Source organism: Megascapheus bottae, chromosome 6, assembly GCF_031878675.1.
Source record: "Megascapheus bottae isolate mThoBot1 chromosome 6, mThoBot2.hap1, whole genome shotgun sequence".
Classification (NCBI taxonomy): Eukaryota; Metazoa; Chordata; class Mammalia; order Rodentia; family Geomyidae; genus Megascapheus; species Megascapheus bottae.
The window spans coordinates 12,766,168-12,789,961 of NC_143514.1; the positions used below are offsets into that span (position 1 = coordinate 12,766,168).

The following is a 23,794-nucleotide window of genomic DNA, read 5'->3' on the forward strand; positions in this document are numbered from 1 at the left end:
CAGCCTTGGTACTGCAGTAAATGATTAGTTCAAAAGTCAAGTGAGTCTAACTTCAGATCTATTTTTCTTTTGGGCAAGAATTTTCCACTTTATTTTCTCAGTGTGTGTGTGTGTGTGTGTGTGTGTGTGTGTGTGTGTGTGTGTGCTTATACAATTTTGTGGGACTTGTTTTAAGACAAGCAGTCAAGCCATAGGGTGTTGATCTAGCATCAGCAGAGCAGTGCCTACGTGACGATGTTTAGTGTATAACTAAGACACTTCATGTGAAGTATTTTGCCACAACAGTTACACAGGGTGCTTTATAACTCTCAGCTATTGTTGTGTAAGAGCTTGAGTGTTTCAGGGCACTTGAGCCCGGGTTTACCTGCAGGTGAAGCTGAAGACAAATGGGGGAAGCCTAGTGGGTTGCTGAGGGCAGGCATTCTATAAGCAGGAGCAGTGGTCAGGTCTGAGTTGACTGGTCATGGATTACCTGAGGACAAGGAGATTGATTTGAGCATCTTGTGGGGTCTCATGCAGCTGTCCTAGTGTAAGTGCTGGTGTGTGTCCAGCAACTTTCCTGGGTTTCATCATGTTGCTATGACTAAATAATCTTATATGCCTACTAATGCTAAAAGGATAGTATGAACGTTTAAATGATAAGATTTATAGATAGTCACTAACCTTTTTTTAAAAAATAATACTCAAACATGAAGGCTTGTCAGATATTGTCTTGATATTAAAAAATATGTGGATAGTGAGTTACAAGGTTGTAAGATATTTTTTGGTTACAACTTTTTTTTGAATTCATATTAACCTTGCTTTATGGGAACAACTTTTTACAACAAACTTCTACTGTCTTGACCGGAAGAGTTTAGGGAATATTTGCAATGAGGAAAGCTCCTGAAAGCTGTTTTGGATATTACGTATCAAAAATTTTAAACAAATTGGGAGGATTAAACAACTTGCAGTAGACTGTATTGGGCTTTGTTGTTCACTCCTATCTTGACCTTTTCAGACGTTTCCAAGAATATTCTCATGAAGGCTGTGGGTTGTGAGGTCAATGACATTTATTATTCCTTGGAGTATTCCCAGTTTTCTCTCTTCTCTCTGTCCTCCTCTTTTCTCATCCCTTTTGTTGGGTTGTAACTTTGATGATCATCCTAACTCATCAGTTTCTTTCTACCTCGTTTGTATTTTAGAGCTGGCCTACATTTTCTGTAAAGGGTCAGATGGCAAATATTTTTGGCTATGTGTCCTCACTATTCAACTTAACACATAAATGAAAGGGGGACTATGTTCAATAAATTTTTCTTAACAGGCTTGGGAGGTAGCTCAGGGATAGAGTCCTTGCTTAACCTTGGCAGAGGCCCTGAATACAATCTGCAGTGCCACAAAGAATTTTTTAAAAATGGCTCATGTCTGTAATTCTAGCTACTTAGGAGGCTGAGATCTGTGAGTTATGGTTCAAAGCCAGCCTGGGAAGGAAAGTTTGTGAGACTCTTATCCCTCCAGTTATCCACTCAAAAAGTTATCTAGCTCAAAGTGGTAGAATGCTAGCTTTGAGTGAAAATGCTCAGACACAGTGCCCAGGTCTTGAGTTCAAGTCTCAAGACTGGCACCCACATACACGAAAGATATGAACAGAAGTAGGCAATGCACTAGATTTGATCCATAGGCTGTGTTGTATTTGGGTTTGAATTCAAGGCTTTGTCATTGCTAGCCAGGCGTTCTACCACTTGAAACATATCACTAGACACCCTCCCACACACTTATTTTTTGGCCCTGGTTTTTATTTTTGAGATAAAGTCTTTTTTTGCCTGGTGTAATCTGGACTATGATCCTCTAATTGCACTTCCGCCATAATTGGGCTGGCAGTTATATACTACCATGCCTAGCTTTTTCTCACAGAAGTTTCTTACAAATTCTTGTTCATTCTATCTGGGATAGAACACAGTCCTCCTAATCTCGGCCTCTCACATAGCTGGAATGACAGGCACACACCAGCTCTTGGTGAAGTGAGGATTTTGGGATTTTTTTTTGCTCTGGTTGGCCCAGAACTGTGATTCTTCCAAACCTCACCTACTAAGGAGCTGTCAGTATAGGAGTGAGCTGCTAACTGGTGCTGAGATTATGAAATAGTTTTGGATTTAACGATTTGTAAAGTATTAGTAGATATAGAAAGTTATAAAAATTGTGATCATCATTTGATTTAAAGTTGAAACAGTAGTTGATTTGAAAGATGATGTACTTCCTACTTTACCGTAGCCTTTCTTTCCTTCTTTATTTTTTTTTTTTGCCAGTCCTGGGGCTTGAACTCAGGGCCTGAGCACTGTCCTTAGGCTTTCCTTAAGGCTAGAGCTCTACCACTTGAGCCTGAGCACCACTTCCAGCTTTTTTTTTTCTATGTATGTGGTACTGAGGAATCGAACCCAGGTCTTCATGCATGCTAGACAAGCACTCTACCACTAGGCCAAACTCCTGGCCCCTATCTTAGCATTTCTAAACCACATTTGAGTTTGGCTTACATACAGATGTCTATTTACACAGTAGTTGTCATTCTTATATTCAGCCTATTAGGGCTGGCCTGCAGCTGTAAGGTTTGTTTGTGGTTGAGATCTCCATCCCAACTTTTCCCTGTGGAAGAAAAATCTAGGTAGCCTACAGATAGGTTAAGTTCTTGTAGGTTCTAATAGCAGGCAGAGTGTACATGTATATGTATATGTATACACACTCGTGTATATATATATATATATATGAGAATTGTTGTTACTTAAAGTAGGATTTGAAATGAAATAAAATATATGGGATTCCAGCTTTGTAATATGACCAAGCTGATGAACATGACTGAGTGATTGGCAAGTATAGTAAAACACTTCATGGTTTCTTTGGAATAACAATGCTGAACTACTTATTGATTGCTTGGTCATCAGTTTCCAATAAAACACAACTACTTTCTAGAGGTTTGTAACAGCTTTTCCTGATTTAAGCTTCACACCTTTCCTCCTTTGTTTCTAGTATGTTTTAAAAACTTACTAATGCTGGGCGAGGTGGCTCACACCTGTCATCCTAGCTACTCAGGAGGCTGAGATCTGAGGATCATGGTTTGAAGCTAGCCTGGGCAAGAAAGTCTATGCGACTCATCTCCAATTAAACACCACTATAGCTGGAAGTAGAGCTATGGTCCAAGTGGTAAAGCACTAACCTTGAGCAAACAAAGCTAAAGAATAGTGCCTAGACCCTGAGCTTCAAGCCCAGGACCAGCACATACACACACGAAAACAAAACAACAACAACAAAACAACTGTCACTATCTCCTCATCTTAAATATGATATATATTTGGGCTGAGAGTGTGGCCTAGTGGGAGAGCGCTCACCTAGCATGCATGATACCCGAGGTTCGATTCCTCTTCCTTTTTTTCAAACAACAAACTTGGTGGTTTTCATTCTGCTGTCTTCAGGTGTGTGTGTGTGTGTGTGTGTGTGTGTGTGTGTGTGTGTCACCATAGAAACTTTCATTATACAAATGTATGTTGTGTAATATTTATTAAATTTTTCATGAATTATTTGTTTAATTGAAGATTAGTTACTGTATTTAATGGTGGGGATTATTGCTGCCCTTTCAAATCTTTTGATATTGATCTCTCCCTGTTCTTCCTTAGCTTTGGATTTGCTGTGAGTTTTTAGTGAAGGGAAACTAATGGTCATTCTCAGTATCGATTACATGTTTAGCAATTATTCAACACTGGGATTTCTTTGTTCTCTCCCTAAGGGGATTTGGGATTTTTTTTTTTTTGGTGACAACTGAAGCGACAAATTGTTTTGAGGTCAACAGAGTTCAGATGATGCCTTTAAATTCCGTATTAGCTGTTGCACACACAGAGTATTTGCAAATATCCTTAACTATAACAACTTTCCTACTTTAAGTGGTGATTTACATTAATTTTCTGAGTAGAGCCTGGCAGCTGTTTTTATCTTCCCATTTGAAGGTACTTTTTAAACACAAAGCTTGCTTTCAGTGAAAAGGTTGAGCAGAAATATTTAATGAAAATTCATTACTCCATTTTATAGCTTCTTTTATGTCAATAATGCAACTAGAATTTAAAAAAGTCAGTCATGTCTTTATTTCTTTGTTCAGTAGATTTAAAAGAGTGTGTACGTGTGTGTCCTTGAATTTTTGTGCTCAAGCACTCTACCACTTGAGGCACAGTTCCATAGTTCCACATTTTCCTTCCTTCCTTCCTTCCTTCCTTCCTTCCTTCCTTCCTTCCTTCCTTCCTTCCTTCCTTCCTTCCTTCCTTCCTTCGCTGCCTAGGCTGGCTTTGCAAGGTGATCCTCAGATCTCAGCCTTCTGAGTAGTTAAGATGACAGGCGTGAGCTACTAGTGCCTGCTCTAAGAATGTTTTATATATGTGTGAAAGCTTGTCTAATTAAGAATACTATATGTAGTACAATATAAGTCTGTCGTGAGCTCAGTGTTATTTCAGTAGGAACTATCAAGCCATTGTCCTCCACCAGATGAAACGTTCCATGAAGGCATCTTCTGGTTTAAAGGATCCTTCCGCCTTCATTATTCTGGTCCCTCTATCTTTGTCTTAGCACTGCTGTCAAAATCCACTTAAAATACCAGTTTCCTTATGTAAGGCTTTGTGGGGTTGTAGAATAAAACCAATTATTATCACAAGATTTTTCTTTTTCCTTGAGATTCTCTTGTAGCACCACCGCGTGTCCAGGCAGTGATTCATTATAATTGATCTGGCTGGACTCAGTGTGGGCTTTCAATCTGAGGGCTGCTAGAAAATTCTTAGCAAATATCTTTTTAGCTATTTCTTCTCTGCCTTTCCCCCACATTCTTCCTTTTGTAATACTCCCTAACCTTATATTGGAGCCTTTTGCTCTATTCTCCATGTTTGTTACCTTTTATTTTACCATTGTAATTCCTGAGCTCTAGCTGTATTCAGATTGTTTTCCAGTTTACTCTCTTACAGCATTTCAATGGTCAGCTTGATGTTATTTCATGATTTTGTGTTCTTTCAGTGATTAATTTCCAGGCTTTATGTCATGAGCACCTCAAGGATACATTGTTTTGGTATTTTCCTTTTTAAGTTTGATTTCATTTTTGACTGACATAGCATAATTACACATATATATGGAGTACAATGTGATTTGGGTTTTTTTTTTTGGTCTGTACTAATCCCACTTTGGTAACTGCCATATTTTTACTTTACCCCTTTATTATTTCTCCTGGGCACTAGCGGATCTTCTAGTTCTTTTAGGCTGAATGATCTCTTTTATGTCTTCAAGATCTGGGCCCATGCTTGCTTCTTAAGCAACAGTAGCATCTCAGTACAAGCCATGCTTAGGGACAGTCGTTATGGTTTCTGTCAGCTTCGCTGGCCAGCTAAGAGAAGCTTATCTCAACTCTGATGGCAGGCCCTGGACATTCTGCCATATATTCCCAGCATTGAAACCCCTCCTGCGTTTCCTGCTCTGTAGTCAGTGGCTTGCCACTGGGTTTCAGCGAGGTTTTAGGCCACGGAGATGATGCTTTGACGATCCTACTCTTCTCTCTCATTTCGTCAAAAACGTTTATACAAAGGGGATAGTTTGGGATGTATTTTCAGTTCTAGCTTTGCCTGAAGTAGGTCTGTGCCTTGCTATTTTAGGCTTTCTTGAATCTTTCCACCAGCCATGTAAGCTCAATTCTCTCTCTACACCTGATCACTAATGTCTTGCTTTGACCAGGAAGGCTCTTCATGTTCTTGAACGTGTCCTGTCCTCCACTGTGGTTTTCAGCCTTCCCCCACTCCTTCCCTTTGCCTCTTAGACTCTTCCCCATCAAGGGCTGGTTGGAACTCTGCCTTCTCCTTGAAGCTTTCCTGAGCCACATTGGACTAGATCCCTCTTCACATTGTCTGCCTCTGTTAGTCAGCACATCTTGCTTATCTTATTTTGTTGTGAACCCTCTGCCAAATGGTTGTAGGCCCTGGGCCCCTTTCTGAATAGACTGGTCAACTTGAAGTAAGAAACATCAAGTCAGCAGATGTGATTGCTTTTGTTTTATTATCTCACAGCATCTCGGGTGGGCTCTATTTGCCTTTCTGGGTTTATTTTAGCTCATCTTTTCTAATATTGACTAGGTCACTTATTTCTTTAAAAAATTTTTGAAATTGACTCATGTGTGTATATAAAGATCTGTGTTGCCATCCCCTCTCCCAGCCATGAGCAGATGTTTATGTGGGTGTGCATTGCACATGCTTGTGAAAACCAGCAGATCCCAGGTGCGTATGACTTGAGAAGCCTCTGGATTTATCTCTCTGGATTGTGGCACAGGTTTTCCTTTGTGATGAACTGCGGAGTGGCTGTTACATGGAGACACAGGTGAGAATTGTTTTATCCACCAGAAGCAGGTGTTTCTCACTTTTGGGGAGAGCCGTATGAACCCCATCATCTTCTGTGTGCAAAAGCAGTAAACTAAAAGAGAAACTCATCTCTACTTGCAAGAAAGTAAAAATCTGATTCAATTGAAACTGATTTCCACCCTCATTTTCTCTTTAAGTACAGAATGTATACTTTCTGGTAGGTCCCAAATTTTTAAGGCTAAGAGATACAGGGTATGTTCTGATTGCTTACTAGATGCCCTGATTTAACACACTTTTTTTTTATGTGTGTGTGTGCCAGTCCTACTTGAACTTGGGGCCGGATGCCATCGTTAGTTTTTTCTGCTTAAGGGTGGTACCACCTGAGCCACAGCTCTACTTCCAGCTTTTTGGTAGTAAATTGGAGATAAAAAATCCCACAGATTTTCCTGCCTAGGTTGGCTTTCATCATAGTCTTCAGATCTCAGTCTCCTGAGACGCTGAAGTTTATAGATGTGAGCCACCAGTATCTAGCTGGTTCCTAACTCTTTAAGACTAAAACACACAGCATGTGTTCTGAGTGTTTGCTAGATGCTCTGATTCAATACCTTTGCTTGTTTTGAACATATCACCCAATGATATGAGGATTTTTTTTTTTTTTGGCCAGTCCTGGGGCTTGAACTCAGGACCTGGGCATTATTCTTGGACAATTTTTGCTCAAGGTTAATGCTCTGCCACTTGAGCCACACTGCCACTTCTGGCTTTTTATGTGTGTATGCGGTACCAAGGAATGGAACCTAGGGCTCGTGCATGCTATGCAAGCACTCTACCACTAGGCCACACTTCTGGCCCTGAGGACTTTTTTTTTTTTTTTTTGCCAGTCCTGGGCTTGAGCTCAGGGCCTGAGCACTGTCCTTGGACTTTCTCAAGGCTAGAGCTCTACCACTTGAGCCTCAGCACCACTTCTGGCTTTTTTCTATGTATGTGGTACCGAGGAATCGAACCCGGGTCTTCATGCATGCTAGGCAAGCACTTTAACCACTAGGCCAAACTCCTGGCCCCCCTCTTTCTTTTTACTTAAAGAAGCTTTGCTCTTTCCCGGTTGTAACTCTGTCAGACATTTCAGGAAGTTGTCCATCTAACTTCCTCCCTCTCATTCTTCCATCTTGCTTCCTGTCCACCTGACTTATTGTCACCTCACCTTCAATTGTGAATTTCCATGTGTAGGCCTGGTGGGGAATGGAAAGGAGTCTTTTCTGAGGCCTAAGTTCTTCCCAGTTTCTCCTTTATGGACAAACTTGGGGCAAAGAGCGGGCGGCACTACTGTCTTCCAGTGTTTCCTGTGGGGGTGCCAAGCCCTGTGTGCACCACAGGTTATCACCGTCTTGTTTAGGACCAGGTCTAATCGTCTCTTATTTGTTCTAATTCTTTGTCCACAGCATTTAATAGTGTCTGTGTTGTTCTGAACCACAATCTTTCTATTCATCCCAGATTGACCTCAAATTGGCAATCCTCCTGCCTCAGTCTCTGTAGTGCTGAAATTATAGATATGTGCTATCACACCTGGAGCATTTGACAGTGGTGACCAGCCATTTTTTTCTATATATTTCTTTCCTTTTTGATATGTAGAATGCATTTTTTCCTTCTAAATCATAACCTGTTTGTCTTCTGCCTGCCCCTCAACGATTTTCCCCAATGCCGCTGCCACCACCTCCTCTTCTTCCTCTTCCTCCTTTTCCTTTTCCTCTTCTTGCTCTTCTTTAATCTCTCTTCCCTCAGTCTACATTCTCAACAAACCTATTTTTTGTTCACTCAATCTTTCAAGATAGAAATTTGGAATTACCTTTGATATACTCCCTTTCTCTCTACCATAACCATTATCACTAAAGTCCCTTTACCTGTTCTACGCTAATTGAGGTCTCTGTGAACTATTAAATAGCATGTGTGTGCATGCATGCATGTGTGTGTGTGTGCACCCACACACGTGCACATGCATGCATATCACACTAGTATTGGGGACTGAATTCAGGACTCAGAGCTCTTGCTTGGCTTTCTTGTTTGTGGCTAGAATTCTACAACTTGAGCTGCGTCTCCAGTCCAGTATTTTGCTGGTTGACTGCAGATTGTTTCGTGGACTTTTCTGACTGGGCTGGCTTTGAAATTCAGCCTCCTGAGTAGCCACTGGCACTTGGATTAAATCAAACTCCTATGTTCGCCCCATCTTGCATTGCTTGCCACTAACCTCTCCCGTACCAGTGTTAAATCCTTCTTGCTCCTCCTTTGCTCAGTGGATCCTCTCTGCCTAAGGGGTCCAGTCTGGAGCTCTTGGCTTGCCACCCAAGGTTCTTTCCCATCACTCTGTGTGCCACCCTGCCTAGCTTCTTTCTAGCAACAGACCCTACCATCTTGACTGGCATCAGGCCAGCATGCCACACCCAGCTTGAACTGAACCTGAGCATGCCTCATTTACTCTGCCTTTCCTTCTTTGCTTGATTTTCTGTTCCTTGGCCTGGCTTAGTAGTGATGATGATGATGATGATGATGATGATGATGATGATGATGATGATGATTTGGTGGTGGTGCCAGGTTTTGAACACAAGGTCTTTTGCTTCCAAGGCTTTCTAGCTCAGCCGATGCTTGACCACTTGAGCAACAGCTCCAGCTCTTCTTTTTTGTGCCAATCCTGGGGTTTGAACTTAGGGCCAGGACACTGTCCCTTATCTTTTTTGGTCAAGTCTGGGACTGTACTATTTGAGCCATACCTCCATTTATGGTTTTTTCATAGTTAATGTGAGAGAAGAGTCTCACAGGCTCTCTTGCCCAGGCTGGCTTTGAACTGTGACCCCACAGATCTCAGCCTTCTGGGTAGCTAGGATTGCAGGCATGATTCCCTAGCACCTGGTTAGTAGTTACCTTTGGGGAAACCCTGTGAGCCATCTGGGTAGAATGCCTCTGTATCATGACTGTCCTGGGACTTGGTCCACACATCTGTCACTCATATCCAGTGTGCAGATTTTCTTCTGGTGGCATTTAAGCTCCTCAGAAATAGGTTTGCTTGTTGAAGTTCCATAGTATAGTAAGAGCCTAAAAAGTATTTATAAACTAAAGGTTGGGTAAGATGTCTGTGTCTGCAGATATTAAGCTGAGATGCTTAAGAGTCCATATGTGATTGCTAGCGCTGGAAGCCAAGTTTTCAGTTTTACTTCTAATATACAGTAATCTGGAAGTTGTGTTATTTATTTTTCTTCCAGAAATTTGGTTTTTACTAAAATAAGAGATAATAAATTTATACCCAGCTTACATCAATATAATTTTGGTGCTCACATGAACTGAAAACACTCAGGTAGCGGTTGGCTGAGTCAAGCTGGTGTCAGCAATCTGTCATCTTACAATTGAGCTCCTTGTGATTGTTGAAAAGCATATATTAAATTCCCCCAGAAAAAAAGAATCTATTAAAAACCATGTAGGAAGGTGAAAGAATATTTTACATAGCATTTTAATTAAGCAAAATTGGCTTGTTATATCTTGGGGCCTCTGAAATGCATAGAGAATACTCGGGAGAAATGTATGCACTCATTTCAAAAGTTGGTTTATTAGAACTTCTGTTTGGGGTCACATGATGTCCTTAAAAGTCTCATACAGCTATGTTTCCTCCAGTGTTATTGGAGAAGTATACCTTATATAAGCAGAAGGAAATAGTTTAAGTGTTGAGAAACCACATTTGCAGAAATATTTATCAACACATACATTTTGCATATTAATTCTTAAGCAATAATACAGAACTGGGAACTCATAAAGAGACCCAGCAGTACAGAGGCAGATATAGGTAAATCACCTTTTCCCCAGTGTCATATTTGTTCATTAAATCTTCATACAATAGGGCTGTATGTAAATTCCCCTATCACTAAAATGTATTTTTGCCTTTAATTATCACATTAGAACAATCTTTTTGTTTAAGTGTGCTTGTCTCTATAATTAAAATTCACACCAAGGATAGCCAGTAAACTATTTTTTCTTTTTTAAGGAACTTGAAAAAAATAGGGAACTGTAGCAAGGAAAAAAAAAAGCAATCAGTGTGACAAAAGTCCATGAGGATTTTGAGGCAGGATTTTGACCTAAGAGGATCCTGTCTCTCTTTCACATGACTTCAACATTAGTTCATGAACATTCATTCATTTGCTTTTTTATGTGCCAGTCTTGAGGTATGAACTCAGGGCCTAGATGCTGTATCTGAGCTTTTTTTTTGTTTTTTTATTATTTTATTTTTTTATTGTAATTAATAAAAGGGTTACATGATATTTGCCAGATAGAAGGTGCATTAATTCACATACATTGATACCCTTTCACATGTCTTGGTACCCATTAGCACTCTGCCACTTGAGCCGCAGCTCTGCTTTTGGCCTTTTGCTGGTTAAGTGGATGTAAGAGTCTCCTAGACTTCCTGCCTGGGCTGGTTTTGAACTGCCATCCACAGGTCTCAGACTCCTAAGTAGGTAGGATTGTAGATGTGAGCCACTGGTGGCTGGCATTTTATTTATTTTCTGATAAAGATGATTATCTTTTCTTTATCCTTCACAATTTACCTTAACTGAACCAACTTACTGTTCTATTTATTAACTATCAGTACAGTATCTATGCTTATAGTGATTACAAGGTTTACCACCATGCTTAGGTAACTGAGCTGTTTGATAAAAGAAACATCTCTCAAAAAGCCAAAATTTCAAAGCCAATACTTACATCTATCCAAAACAGATTAAGTGGAGAATTTGCAGCACAGTACAAATTGTCTTGATCTACTTACCTAACATTCGACATCATGTCAGATCTTACAGCATTCACAGAAAGAGACTTCTTGATGGAAGCTTCTATTTTGACATAATTTTTTTGAGGCCTCAAGTATCAAGGAAATTTTATCCCATTTTCTAGGTTGAATATTGCTATTACTCTTGTAGCCTTCATATTGTAATCATTCTATATAATTACAAGAGTCTTCATTGAGTCTTAACTCATTATAACTCTGTGAAACTTACTGACCAAACGAATTTAGTATTTTACATGAAAAATTATAATCTTTTAATTATATAAACAAGTGCTAAGTTTCATAATCCCAAGCCAGGTGGCCATTTCCAATGTCATTGCCATTTTTCTTTGTATATTAGACACATTAGTATCAATCAGTATGGTAAGAGCAACAAAAACTGGCCCAGTGGAATTAAAACTTTAATAATATTCAAGTATGGTTGTCTTTAGAAAGAAAATTTCTTTTTAATTTAGAATCTTTCTGAAAGCCCTTTTTGATTTAGTCTAGATGGAAGAGTTTGAATGTGTGATCTCTTATCAGGTAATAAGTGTTATATCTTTCTGTAATTGAATCTTTTTTGTTGTTGTTCTCTTGGGATTGTACCTGTCTGACAGAGTTTGTCTGACATTTTTGTTAGGCTAGGAGGGATTGTTGGATTGAAATGTGTGATTGTTGCAGGACAAATGTTGGAAGGTGATTTGCAATGTTGCAAGGGTTAGCATTTTAGAGCCAGATTCATAGGCTTCGAACCCTGACTCTAGTATTTCCTAGTTGTGTAATTTGCCATGCTCTATACCTCATCTTCTTCATCTGTGAAATGGCTTGGATGGAATATTTAATGATGACTACATGTAAGAGGTTTGGAACTGTGTTTGACATATAGCAATGACTCCATAAATATCTATCTCAGTGTAGAAGAGCTGCCAAGTAGTTTTCTTTTAATAAAATCAATTGTATGTCTGATACTGTTTTTCAAATACAAACACACACATACATTTATCCTCATATACTAGTTCCCTAGCAGAAATGTGAAACAAAAGCCACTTGTCTAATGCAGTTTGCTATATTCTCTGCTCCCTGGGAATTGATGGAACCCTAAGGTTTTAAGAGATTCTTGGAAAAGTAACTTTGTTCTACATTTATAAACAATTTAAGGAACAGTCTAATTTCTTTTGATAGGATAAATATTCCCCCGACCCCCAAGCACTGGCTAATCTATAGCATACCTATGTGGCTTTCTTGTCTTTGGAAAGTCTCACATGCCTCTGCCTTGTCAGACTTCAGAAACAGGGATGGCGGGGGGAAGAAGAAATAACTTGAAAAATGCTCTGAGCTGGGCACTGCTGGCTCAAGTCTGTAATCCTAGCTACTCAAGAGACTGAGAATCCTGATTCAAAGCCAGCCCGGGTAGAAAAGTCTGTAAGACTCTTTTCTTTTTATGTTTGTGGGCTTGAACTCAGGGCATAGGCACTGTTGGCTGGTGCCCTATCACTTTGAACCACAGCACCACTTTTTTGAAGATAAGACGTTTCTTCCTGGGCTGGCTTCAAACCGTGATCCTCAGATCTCAGTGTCCTGAGTAGCTAGGATTACAGTAGGTGCGAGCCAGGGGTGCCTGGCAGAAGTCTGTGGGGCTCTTATCTCCAGTAAGCTACTCAGAAATAATAAACTACTACAAAACCAGAAATATAGCTGTGGCTCAAATAGTAGAGGGCTAGCTTTGAGCCAAAGAAGCTCAGGGACAATGCCAAGGTCCTGAGTTCAAGCTCCAGGACTTAACAAAAAGCAAATGTAAAATAAATGCTTTGGGCTTCAAGGGACTTACCTACTTCTGTAATAGCTTAGCTTTTTTGGGCTCTCTGTGGGCTCAGGTATATTTACATTATAGTGCTTGAATTCTTGGTCATTTCGAACCCTTAGCACATCTAGTGTCAAGAAAATCTCTTTTTTCTTTAACTTCTTCCTTGAAGCCTACGGACTGGAGAATGGTCCCTTTTTCCTGTACTATCCCTCTCTGAATTAATCGGCTGTTATACAATATTAATCTTACCCTATGCAGAATATAGTGAGCGCGGTCCCACTATGTCTGTCTTTTTACCCTATGGGGTTGTGACTGTTGAGTCTTTTTCCCTTTGAGGTCAGAAACTGTAACTCTTTGGCTCCTGTGTTAATAGGATGTAGTAAACAGTTATTGATGATATAAGATTTGCTGACACTTAGATAATTGGAATCCCTTTTATAAATTCTTAGCGTAATGGATATATTGTTTTGTACTGACACCTATATCATAACCAAAATGGAGGAGGGAATGTCTCAGAATTAATAAAGATCTGTTAAAAATGCTATAGATCAATTTGAAAATGATTGGGTGAGAGAAAAGGGTATTTGGTAAAAAGGAGAAGGAGGAGGAGGAGGAAATCTGTTGTTTTAAGGCCTTGGTTTAGAATGGTACAATATTTGGAACTTAATTTATGTTCTTCTACCTAACCACCATGAGCTGCTTAAAAATAATGAGTCAGTAAATGCTGTCTTAGGTCTTCTCTTTTCCTGGTTTAGTCTCTGTGCATTCTGATTACAGATCCAATTCAAATCCCTTTTTATATGTTAACATAGTGTAGGAGGACTGTGCCATTCTTTATGTAGTTTTCACCCTGAGACTACTGCACCAATGCTCTTAGGTCTTAAGATCAAGCTTTTAATATATTTTTGTTCCCTTAATGGAAAAGATTTGAGGGAATGCATTTGGATGGATGTTAATTTTACTACACTTGAAGCATTGTTATTATGCCATTAGTAGGTATTAAGTAAAAAGTATATGCCCTCTCAAATGTTATTCTAACTATATTCGATTAGTTACAATAACATTTAATAGTTTGAGTAGCTTAAGAATGAAACTTGAGGGCTAGTGATATGGCCTAGTGGTAGAGTGTTTGCCTAGCGTGCATGAAAAAATTTGATTCCTCAGTGCCACATAAACAGAAAGCCAGAAGTAGTGCTATGGCTCGTGTGTTAGAGTACTAGCTTTGAGCAAAAGAAGCTTAAGGCAGTAGCCAGACCCTGATTTCAAGCCCTAGGACTGACAAAAAAGAATGTCATTTAAGGCTACTTCTTTTATTTTCAGTAATACTATTAATAAGTTAATAAACCTTGTCCTCTTTCTTTGTGCCAATAGTAGAGCTTAAATTAAGAGCTTTGCATGGCTCTTTTTTTTATTGTGATTAATAGAAGGGTTACATTATATTCACCAGATAAAAAGTGTACTTCACAAACATTGATGCTCTTTCTCATGACATGGTCCCCATTTCTTGCTTGGCTCTTTTTGCTCAAGGTTGGTGCCCTACCACTTGAGCCATGCCTCCACTTTTGTCTTTTGTGCCGGTTATTTGGAGCTAAGAATCTCACAGACCTTTTTGGCCTGGGTTGCCTTTGAACTATGGTTCTCAGCTCTCAGCCTCCTGAGTAGTCACATCACATCTCTCTTGCAAATGTTTCTTTTCCTTTATTATTTGTTTCTCTCCATTTCTGTATTCCCCAAGCCCTCCTCCCCCTTAATTTCACACATCTCTTTTGCTGTCTTGTATTGAAGAAGGTTGCTGTTTGGCTTGGGATGGAATTTAATCTTGGCTTATGTCTCTCCCCACACAGTCCCTTCAGTCTGAATATGTTCAATACTAAGGCCTTACCACTGCAGTGAAAGCAGCACCGTGCTTAGAAAACTGGATGGGCAGTATGGACGGAAATACCTACTTACTGCGTGGATTCCTGCCTCTTACCTTACATTAGAGAAAGCACTAAGATAATACCTTCGAGAGACTTGAAGCCAAAAATCTGGCTAAATGACTACTATAAATGCACTGAACCTGTTTATGGAGATTTCAACCCATTTTTTTCTAAAAAAAAGACAGTTTTAATGTTGAATTTGGTATTTTGAAAGGTTATTTCTAATGTATTTCAGTAATACATTTGTTATATGTACAGTGTTATATTATGTATGTATTGTGAACCTTAAGAGTCTATTTTGATAAATTTATAAATATCTAAAATGATGTATAAAAAACTAGACTATATTTTGATTTAGATTTTCCTGCTGTTTGCTACCAAAAATTTGTATTTTAAAACTTAGTTTTAGTATGGTTTTGTCTACAATGAATTCCTCCTCATGAAGCTAAAGTAAGTGAGAAAGTTTGATTTAAAGAAGTCAAGTTTCTGTGTACCAAGAGAAGAATCTTTTGGATAGGGCTTATTTAAGACAAAACTGGTTGCTTTTGGTTTCATTCTGGAGCCATTTAAATTAGCCTTGTTTCCTAGGAGGCTGTCTGGTTACAAACCAGCTTCACTGGATGTTTCTCCCGAAAGCAGGATTTTTCTCTATGAAAGGACTGAACATTCCAATGCTTTTATTTCTTTGCACTTTTCCCAAGAGTGCTTTTCTTCTTCTTTAATGCCTTAAACCATTTACTTTTCTTACTATATTATTCTCTACATATGCAGAGGAGGGTTATGTATGTTTAAATTCATGTTTGAAATTTCCAAGAGCTTTGTTCGGAAATGTACAATAATTATTCTAATGTCTCCCCACCGCCCAATCGTCCCCTACCCAAAAGAAAAAAGAACACTTCAAAAGTGATTAAGTGAATTAGACTGTTCTGCTTTGGGTACAGCTGCTGGTAGTTCTGTAATGCCATGTGGTCTGACTCCACTTTTAAATCAATAAAGAAAAAAAGGGGAGAAGATGCTGCTAAGTAATTCTCCATATGAAAGGAGATTTTTTTTTTGAACAGAGTGAGTGCAGCCCCGTTGGTGTATATGAACCTAGCGCGAAAATGGAAGGAGCCCAAGGGGACTTGCTGCCCTGTGTATAAGTAATTTTTACATTCATGCTTCAGAGCCTGTAAGCAATTTCAGTTGCCTGAGAGATAGAGGGCCTCAGGTTCTCCTTTTCTGCCAGACTTTTTATTTTATTTTTTCTTAATGGGCAACATTGACATGACAAGTGACATGGATTCAACTGAAGTGCTTTTTGTATCTAATAGGAATACTTTATTGTATTAATCAGGAAGAGGTGACGAGATCCTGCTTCACAGCAAGGCATTTTCTCTGTTTTGATTTTTTTTACATCTTTCAAAAAGGCATCTGATGAATGTTTGACTCAGGTTTGTTATCATATTTTTTAGTCACTGCAGTACCAAATAATTGCACTCCATGGATGGAAAAAATGGATTTTTTATGCTTTAGGAATTGAAAGTTAAAATAAGAGGAATTAAATTGTATATCTTTTTCTAAAGCTGAAAAAGTAACGTATTTTATTATGAGTTAATGTAAAAAGTGATTGATTAGCTGTATAGGAAGATGATAGTATTTTTAAAATTATGATTGAAAAGTAATCCAGATGACATTTAAAAAGCAGGGGAAAGGGAAGTGTATTGTTTTCACTCTGTGAACACTAATTTGTGTGCAGCTATTGAAATGATTGTGAAGTCGACTACTGTAAATTTTCCATAATTATGTGTTTGCCATATGTATCTACATGTGTATGTCTTAAAATTATTTATACACGTGTGCATACATAGACACAAGAAAGGGAGGTATACACCACAGAAAGTATATAGCAAAGTCATTCTACTCCATTAATAAAAATTGTTTGACATGTATTTTGTTGTGAATAGTTTATCTTCCAAAAGAGATTTTGTTCTATTTTAAAGTGTAGGTGATACACTGCTAATAAATAATAAAAGTTTTATGCAATTTATTCCTGGACTTTCGTAATTTGTAGTTATCAGTGTACCCAAGTTTCTTTCATTTATTGTTTATTTATTTATTTGTCTGTTATTTATGTGCTGGTACTGGGGCTTGAATGCAGGGTCTGGGTGTTGTCTCTCAGCTTTTCACTCAGACTGGTGCTCCCCTCCAGCCACAGCTCCCTTCCAGGTTTTTGGTGGTTAATTGGGAATAAGACTCTTAGAGATTTCCCTGCTTTGGATTGGCTTTGAACTGCCATCATTAGATCTCAGCCTCCTGAATAGCTAGAATTACAGACACAAGCCAGTGGCATCCAGCTATAATTTTTTGACTCGGTGTGGTTGGTTCCCTTTGAGGTTTCTCAAGGTCTTTATTTGGATTTCTAGTTTATCTTTTCTTGGCTTTCCAGATTGTGCCATTGACTTAAAACATGTACCGTGAACTCAGAAGGACAATTATAGCTTGAATCCCATAGAAGTCAAGTAATGTTATATTTTCCTCCTCTTTCTTTCTAATTTTTTTTTTAGAACAAAATTAGTGAAATACTGCTGAGGACCAGCGTTGAGGATCACTTGTCAGTACTGACGACTGTTGAGTCAGCAGAAGGAAGGCTGGGCACCTTTCTTAAAAAGAATTTACAGAATCAAGTCAGGTGGAACAAACGTTCAGGGCATCCAGCTGGAGAGTTTCTTGGAGACCTTTCTGAATGAACTCGGAGCTCTCTGGGTTGTTTTTGAGCTGAGGAGCAGTGAGGTAGCTTCATTTCTGATGCTGGCAATCTGCAATTAGCTTTCCTCACAACACTGCATGAACCATGGGTACCGAAAAGATTTTTTAGGACTCATGAACCTAATGAAGAAACATCTCTTCTTCTATAGGTGGAATTATTGGTGTGTGTGTGTGGGGGGGGAACAAATTGCAGGTTATAAAACAAGCCAGGTGCTGGTAATTCGCACCAACAATCTTAGCTCCTCAGGAGGCTGAGATCTGAGCATCATGGTTTGAAGCTAGCCCCAGGCAGACAAGTCAGAGACTTTTATCCCCAATTAACCAGCAAAAAGCAGGAAGTGGAGTTGTGGCTCTATTGGTAGTGTGCCAAAAAAGCGAAGCGGGTGTACAAAGCCCTGTTGTTCTGGCTGAGGGAGATGTAGAACTGTGTGGACAGATAAGGAAGGAGAAAGCAGTGACACAGTGGAGTGGCACACTCTTCTTCGTGGGACCCTGGGGAAAATGGAGAAATCCTAGAGCCTGTATCTCCTCTTCTGGAAGACGCTAGGAAAGAACTAGAGACCATCCAACAGAGCCTCTACTCCCTCATCTGGGAAAGTCCAGGTAATGGCTCTAAGATAGCAAAGACCTTGGTGATTCTGGAACAGACCTGTGGGGGGGGGCAGGTGGCTCATCTTTTTGGGGTGAGGGACAACCACTCCACCACATGCTAGAGCAGTCAGGACTCTCCAAAAGGACTAGAAAAGAGAGCCTCCAGAGCCTCTAGTGGGGCTGATTTCGGGGCCCCACTTCTTTCTCCCTTACATCAGAGAAGTGTGAATTCTCCCCCTTTACCCTCTTCCCCCTCTACTCCCCTCCACCCCTTCCACTTACTCCCTCCCCTTTCTTGCCCTTCCTCTCCTCTCTAGTTCCCCTCCTCCTATCTTTTCCCCCCCTTGCCTGGGAAGCAGGGAGAGAAGATATCATATGGCAACCCTCTCAGTCTAGAGTTCAGAGCTTATACCAACTCACCAATAGCTAAGAGACTCTTCCTCAGTTTCCTCTGACATCTGATTTTCAAATAAACTTTGTCTCTGTGTCCTGGAGGTGTCTGTTATTTTGGCTTTCAATTCATTTGTCTCTTGTAATAAAATTCTCAACTTTTCACCCCATCTTCCTATGTCCTTGTTGTTAATTCTTTGTTGGATTGGGGCAATGAACTTGACTCCTACACAGCAGCAAAGTTCTGGCAAAAACAAAGACGCACAAACAAAAAAACAGATTGATTTTTAGGAAAAATTCTACTTCCAGGGGCCAGTAGTGTGGCCTAGTGGCAGTGTGCTAGCCTAGCATACATGAAGCCCTGGATTCAATTAATTGGTACCACATACATAGAAAAAGCTGGATGAGGTTATGTGGCTCAAGTGGTGGAGCACTAGCCTTGAGAAAGCCCAAGCCAACGATAGTGCTCAGGCCCTGAGTTCAAGCTCCAGGACTGGCCAAAAAAAAATCTACTTGCAACAATCTTCTTACCTATTGGTCATTGAGTTTGCATGCTTTCTTATCTAAAAGGCAAAAAAGATTCATAAACTCTCAGAACACATCTGGCCAGTTTACTCAGTTATTTCTATGTGTCTGTGACTTGAATCCAGCCGGAATATGACGTTACCATCTGGGAGCCACACACCTGCATGTTTGAGTCTGAGCTTACTTGGCTGAGTAACAGGTGAGCTCCTTTTCTCCACCAGTAACTTGCTGGCGTGTGATCAGAGCAGCAGGACGTTTCATGCCTTCTTCGAGGTCTGTGCTCTTCAAGTAGTGTCTAAGGCAGCGTTAATACTGCCTTGACAGTTGGTGAGTTCTGCAGAGGAAGATTCCAGTCAGTGGCCTTTCAGAGATGAATTGTGGCTCACAAAAGGACACAGAGGAGAGCCTAAGATTCAGAGTCCTTTATTTACAGAGGCTGCATAGGGGTGGCAGTCATGACCTATAAAGGAGAGTAGAAAATAATCAGGTTAGGTTATTTTCAGTTAAATTGAAATGTTAATATATTCCCTCCCAGTTCCTCTTCTATGGATTGAATTATGATCATATCAAGAAGGGGAGAGAGAAAAGCTTTTCTAGAGAGTTTTAAACTAATTTTTCTGATAAGTGCTAGGTAAAAAACATATTTGAAATGATTTTGGTGTACAATAGATTGGAGAGGGGAGATTTGTTTTAAGTTGATAAACATAAATTGGCTGATTTTCTCATTCCTGTTCATTGTTTTAACCTGCATGCCTCCAACATGGGGAAACATTTCTTCTTTGCTGTTTCTTCTTTGGATTGAAACATGTTGGCCAAAACAGAAATTGTATTGCAAGTGAAAAATGGGACAGGGTAGGAACTGTAGGAATGACCACAAGATGAAGCAAAACACAAAGCTAGAAATGACCACAGCTACAAATATTTACATTCAAAGCTCAGATTTTAGGAGAAGGATCCAGGAAGTATATAACTGTTTTTAAAGGACCTGAGGTAGCTCGGTCAGCGGGTGTACCAGAGGAGAGCAAGTTAGGGGTTTCGAACATAATTGGTATTATTGTGTGTGTGTGTGTGCCTGCCCAAGGCCTTGAACTCAGGGCCTGGGCAATGTCCCTGAGCTTTTCTGCTTGAGGCTGGTGCACTCCACTTGAACTACAGCTCCACTTCTGGCTTTTTTGTTAGCTAATTGCACATGAGTATCATGGATTTTCCTTCCCAGGCTGCCTTCAAACCATGATCCTTAAATCTCAGCCTCTTGAGTAGTTAGGATTACAGGCATGAGTCACCAATTTTTTGAGGTAATTGATGCTAGGACTTAAAGCTAAGATCCATAGTCTTCTCAGAGGTCATTTAGTATCTGTCCTCTTCCTCAGTTGAACAAATCTACACTTTGTTTTTTTGTCGGTCATGGGACTTGAACGCTGGGCCTGGGCGCTATCCCTGAGGTCTTCAGCTCAAGGCTACTGCCCTACCCCTTGAGCCACAGTGCCACTTCTGGTTTTCTAGTGGTTAATTGAAGATAAGAATATCATGGACTTTGGTGCCCAGGCTGGCATTCAACCAAGATCCTCAGATCTCAGCCTCCTGAGTAGCTAGGATTACAGGCATCAACCACCAGCACCTGGCCACAAACATATCTTTATTCAACGCCAAGATTTCCTATTTGGATTTATTATATTCAAAAATTTTAGAAGAGATGATCTCAAAATGAAATTTTTTTCAACCTTTCCCGTGGATCCCCCTCTATAATTAGTTATATAGAATACAAAGCTCAAAAGACAAATTGAAGCCAGAGACCAGGATTGTGTGACGGCAATCTGTCTATCTGATTTTTGGCCTTTCCTAGAGCTAATGTAGCTTTACTACAGTTAATGTAACTTAAGTATTTCCCTTTGAGAAGTTAAGTAAAATTTGAAACAGAGATCAGTCTTGAAGTTAGTTAAATGATCTGATCATCTTTGTCTTTATAAATAAAAACAGAAAAACTAGGAGAGACTTATGTAACTGTAACCCATCTATACATCACTTCTAAAATAACAAAAAATGAAAATGAAAAAGAAAAACAACCATCACAATGAAATAATGTGCTGTGGTTTTGAAGGCAGAGAGAAGTTTAATGCAATTCCACATAAGAGAGATACCATACCCAAAAGGGCACGTTCTAGAAGTTTCCATCAATTCTGGACAGATGTGGACAGTTTCTAGCACAGCTTGGTATTGTCACGTGACACTGTGAGTGCTCAGCAGGGTTAGGTAGGCCACACGTGCTTTGAGCTGAAGCAATGTGTAATCTTCACTTCTTTTTCCCAGGGCCCTGAGCCATCTATAGCCTTAGACTTTTCTCATGACAACTGCTACTAGCTAGAGCATAGTAACTCTCCTGGTTTTCAGTGACTTTCAGTGACATAAATGACCCAGGTTCCCTGGCCAGGAGGGACACTGAATGGCAACACTGAAGAAAACATTCTCCTATGGGTGGAGAGAACATAGCAACACAGGACCCCAGCCTAGGAGCTCTCTCCTGACACTGTACTAGACACCAAATAAGGACCACTGCCTTGTCATGACAACGCTGAGAAACTAAGCTGACAAACAATGCCTTCAGAATAGCTTGATCTATTTGAAAGTCAAATCTGTTGGGAAAATTATCCTTAATTAAGGATTTCTGTTTAAGTGACAGGTAGTTAGGATTTGTTAATTCTAAGGTAAACCAAAAGAGGAAAAGTTCACTCTGTTGGTCTGGAGGAGAAATAAAAGTCAATGACTAAGTCAGGCTCTTAGAGACACAGGGGAGCTCTGTATATTGGGGATCTCCCACTCCTTTCCAGTTTCTCCAGCTCTGAACATAAGTGAATTAAAGTGGCATGCATCACCTTGGGAGTAAAACAAGTAAGAAAATTAATCTGTATTGACCAAATTGAAATTCAGACTCCTGAAATTTCAGTATAAACTTGAAATGGAAATGGCAGTATGAGGTCAAAGCTGGTGTTTTTAAATGGGTGGAGAATTCATTATGCTTCTGTCTGTGATGAAAATTATGTAAAACCCCAGGCATTTTCCTTTCTTTCTCACCTTTAGTTCTATGTTCTACAATTTAGAAGGCATGAAGACTATAACCTGATTGTATCTGTGGATGTTATTATATATCTTCTTTCTGAGTGGTACAGCAGTTCCTTTTTAATGTCGAAAAGTAAAAGCAAAAAGGTACCATTTGATTTTGCAAATTATGTGATTTTTGTATGTATGAAATATAAACTGTAACAAATTGGTTGTTATAAATAATTTGATGATACATGCATTTTTGCCATAATAAAAAATTAGTAAAACACACACAAAAGTGGCATGCATCAGCTATGATTCCTTACATGAAAGACTGCAAATTAAGTGAGCAAGAGGAAGAGGTGCATGGGCTGGAGTCTGCAGAAAAACAGGTAAAAATCTTCTAAGAGACATATAGGATCTGCTGAGTTCTTCAGCAATCTGCTGAGGAAACACACTTGAAATGTTTTCTACCAGGAATATCATGAGAGAACCAGCCCATGATTTTTTTTACATATATTTTTATTGTAATTAATAGAAGGTTACAATATATTCACCAGATAGAAGGTGCATTTCTTCATGAACATTGATACCCTTTCTCATGTTTTGGTCCCCATTTCCCTCCTCCCACCCCCGCCCCTCATCTTGTTTTCCCCCCTTCCCTATCCGATTTCAAATAACCAAATAAACATATATACAATATATCAGATAACAAGGTAAGATACTGAAACAATATGAGATAACTGAGGGACAGCAAAAGAGATGAGAAATAACAGTACACTAAGAACAACAATCACTCATTATATGGATTTAGTTTCAATATCCTGGAGGTCCTTTCCATTAGCTTCATACTATATGGCCTTATGTATCTAGGTTTTGTTTTATTGTAAATCTCTGCTAAGAGAGCCGAAGGTTTCTACTGATTAGGACAAATGAGGGATACCATTGAGCCTATGTTCTTTTGAGTCTTGTTTACTTCACTTAATATAATTTTTTCTAAGTCTTTCCACTTTCTTACAAATGGGGTGATGTAGTTTTTTCTGACAGCAGCATAGAATTCCATTGTGTACAAATACCACATCTTGTTGATTCACTCATCAACTGAGGGTTGGTTCCATATCTTTGCTATGGTGAATAATGCTGCAATGAACATTGTTGTGCTGGTGGATTTAGTATGTCCTTGTTTCTGAATGATTGGGTAAATGCCAAGTAGTAGAATTACTGGATCATAAGGGGAGCTCTAGGTTTAGTCTTTTGAGAAACTGCCATATTGCTTTCCATAGTGGTTGAACGAGTTTGTACTCCCACCAACAGTGTAGTAGTGATCCCTCCTGGACACATCCCCTCAAGCATTTGTTGTTACTAAATTTCTTGATCATGGCCATTCTAACTGGAGTGAGGTGGAATCTTAGAGTTTTGATTTGCATTTCTTTTATGGCCAGAGATGTTGAGCATTTCTTCATGTGTCTATAGGCCATTCTTATTTCCTCTTCAGAGAAGACTCTCGTTAAGTCTTTGGCCCATCTTTTAATGGGATGGTTGTTTCTTTGGAGATAAGTTTTGGAGTGATTCAATTTTTTGAGCAATTGATATATTTTAGATACAAGGCCTTTGTCTGTTGTATGGTTAGTGAAGATCTTCCACT

At 39.5% G+C, this 23,794-nt stretch overlaps 1 protein-coding gene across 2 annotated transcripts in view; it reads left to right on the forward strand.

The window, feature by feature from the left end:
• The window catches only part of Cdc14a (cell division cycle 14A), a 152,396-nt gene extending 135,508 nt beyond the window's left edge, over positions 1-16,888 (forward strand). For both annotated transcript variants that reach the window (XR_016535909.1, XM_090334273.1), the window contains exon 16: positions 14,785-16,888. Coding sequence is in view for 1 of the 2 variants with exons in the window: in XM_090334273.1 (XP_090190399.1) it covers positions 14,785-14,814 (30 nt within the window). In the remaining variant the exon portion in view is untranslated. The remainder of the gene's footprint in view (positions 1-14,784) is intronic.
• Positions 16,889-23,794: the final 6,906 nt, after the last annotated feature.